General features: G+C 44.6%; 1 protein-coding gene across 1 annotated transcript; it reads right to left on the bottom strand.

The window, feature by feature from the left end:
- Window positions 1–411: 411 nt before the first annotated feature.
- Window positions 412–1,722, bottom strand: LOC123117025 (60S ribosomal protein L36-2-like). The gene is made up of 2 exons (XM_044537880.1): window positions 1,454–1,722; window positions 412–470 (listed from the first exon to the last, which is right to left on the bottom strand). The coding sequence occupies exons 1-2, from the start codon at window positions 1,705–1,707 to the stop codon at window positions 431–433; spliced, it is 294 nt and encodes a 97-aa protein (XP_044393815.1). The 5' UTR covers window positions 1,708–1,722; the 3' UTR covers window positions 412–430.
- Between the last annotated feature and the right edge of the window lie 648 nt (window positions 1,723–2,370).

The raw sequence follows: 2,370 nt of genomic DNA, 5'->3' as shown, positions 1-2,370 counted from the left end.
CCATCCATATTTTTCCTCCCCGGCCCTCGATCCCCTTCTCGCCCTCGCCCTCGATCCCCTTCCCCTCTCCTCTCCTCTCCCGACGCCGCTGCCCCGCCGCCTCGACGCCGCCCCGACGCCGCGACGCCGCCCCGACGCCGTGAGACGCCGCGACGCCGCCCTCTCCTCTCCCGACGCCGCCGCCCCGCCGCTTTCCCCACGGAGAAGGAGGAGGAAGAGGGGGCGCTCGCCGTTGACCTCGCCCGGCCGACTCCGGTGGCCAGGCCGACTCGCCATCGCCCCGCCGCCCTCGTCGCCGGTGGCCCGGACGCCGCCCCGTCCACACCACCGTCGCCGGAGCACCCACACCACCACCCGGACCTCGTCGCCCCCGTGAGCTCCCCCTCCTCCTCTCCCCCTCTCCCCCTCGCATCCCCCGTGAGCCCCATCTCTATTTCTTCTTGTCACCAGCACCACCACCACCAGCAGACCTGCATATCACGTGAGAACATTTTAGTCATTTATATACCAACTGTTGCAGCAAAACAGAATTGCAACTATTTTTGCCTGAAAGTAGAAGACATGAACATGGTCAGAAAAAAGAAAAACCTAAAGAACACTTTGCATTTTGGATTCTGCATTAATTCTGTGTTTTCTGTATGCACTTCGATTGTTAACTTGACATACATTGCTAGCAAAGTACTATTTCAATTGAGCGTGCGACCAATGCCCTCGACTAGATGCATGTCAGGCGAGGGCCTCGATTTCTACTAATCCTTTTGACTGGCTTTAATTGTTTTGGTCCTGATGGGCACTATTTTTCTGCACACAAGGGAGAGTTCCTTAGCTTAACCAATAAAGATAATGTGTGACATAAGCAAAAAATATGATACACAGTAGATATTTGGGGCTGGAATGAAGAGTCCACAATTCTTACAAATGATACAAGTCAAATTCAGTACTTGGAAGAAAAAGTTGTGAGATCAAATAGCAGAAGGCAACTTAACGTAGTATTCCCTCCGATCCAAAATAAGTATTGCAGTTTTGAACCGGGGTTAGTTCAAAACTGCGACACTTATTATAGATCGGAGGTAGTATTATTTAGTCAGCAAGCCAAGTTTAAGTTCTGCAGAAGTTGGCAACAGCTTAAATTAGTGCTGAAAGCGTGCTTATAAAGCGTGCTTAACATTGTTTTGCCACAGAGCCAACTCAAAACTCTGATCAATTGAAATAGTACTTTGCTAGCAATGTATGCCAGTTGCCATTTTGGATTCTGCATCAATCATTTTTATTCATATGATTCATTTGTATTAGGTTTTGGCAGATATTGTTAACTTGACTTGAGACCATCCCGCACACAGGTGTGACTCTTATAATCATACAACCATCTGTAATTCAATCAAGCAAAACCTAATGAACATGGTCAGAAAAATAATGTTCATAATATAAATGGTGAGTCAGAGTGGTTACACACCTCATCTTCCTAAGGACACTTGACATCTCCTCTCTCTTCTTCTTTGCTCTCTTGTGAGTACCAAGCTTTCTCTTGGCGACCTTGAGTGCACGCTTGTCCTTTCCAACCTTAAGAAGCTCAGTGATACGTTTCTCATAGGGAGCGAATCCAGCAACCTCCCTAATCAAGTTCCTGACAAATTGCACCCTCTTGGTACCTTTCTGCAAAATATGCCAAGATAACATTGTAAGAATAACTGCAAACTGGATAGACATGTTATAATAATTCAGCTGAGCATATAGGAGCATGTAAGTTAACTTTGTTTCAGCTTCACACAAGTTACAATTCGCTAAAAAAAGCCAGCTAGAATAGCCAAATAACAATTTGGTCCCAAACACAGCAAGGTCCTATTTTACTTTCAACATGACCTGACAACATGACCTGACAATAGTTCAGTTTACAGCTGAGGACAAAGATTTTGTGCAGGACAAGGCTATTTGTTATCGATCAAATAAATGATTTAGAAACCATCAATAAGTAGGACTAGTGATTTATTATGAAGTTGCTTGGGTTTATTATGAAGTACTTTGATCATGTCTCTTTATTTGTACTGCTGCTAATATACTTTATATGATGATGAAGTGCTACTGAGTTGTGTGCAAATTTCGTTAAATCAGTGATGTGTATGTGTGCTGTCAGTTATGTGTATGTGCTTATTTTAATCCAGTGAAATATGGCACTGAACTGTAGCTAGCTAAACGGTAGTTTTGCTTAAATTGGTGAAATTTGGCACTGAAATGTAGCTAGCAATGCAAATATCTCAATGAATTCAGCTCTGTTTTCTGTGTGAAACTGTTGTTGTTAAATGAAGCCACATTCCAGTCCACATGCCAATGTATTTTCCATGTTGTGATGGAGGCCTTTTTTGCCTTGTCCAC

Source organism: Triticum aestivum, chromosome 5B (genome assembly GCF_018294505.1).
Source record: "Triticum aestivum cultivar Chinese Spring chromosome 5B, IWGSC CS RefSeq v2.1, whole genome shotgun sequence".
Taxonomy (NCBI): Eukaryota; Viridiplantae; Streptophyta; class Magnoliopsida; order Poales; family Poaceae; genus Triticum; species Triticum aestivum.
The sequence above is the reverse complement of the archived record's forward strand: the minus strand, read 5'-3'. Positions and strand labels throughout refer to the sequence as shown.

What these genes read in the sequence shown, in the direction of transcription:
- LOC123117025 (XM_044537880.1), bottom strand. Translation starts at nt 1,707, where the DNA reads ATGTCTATCCAGTTTGCAGTTATTCTTACAATGTTATCTTGGCATATT. An exon ending in AGTGTCCTTAGGAAGATGAG is followed by an intron (nt 471 to 1,453) that starts GTGTGTAACCAC and finishes CGTGATATGCAG; the next exon opens with GTCTGCTGGTGGTGGTGGTG.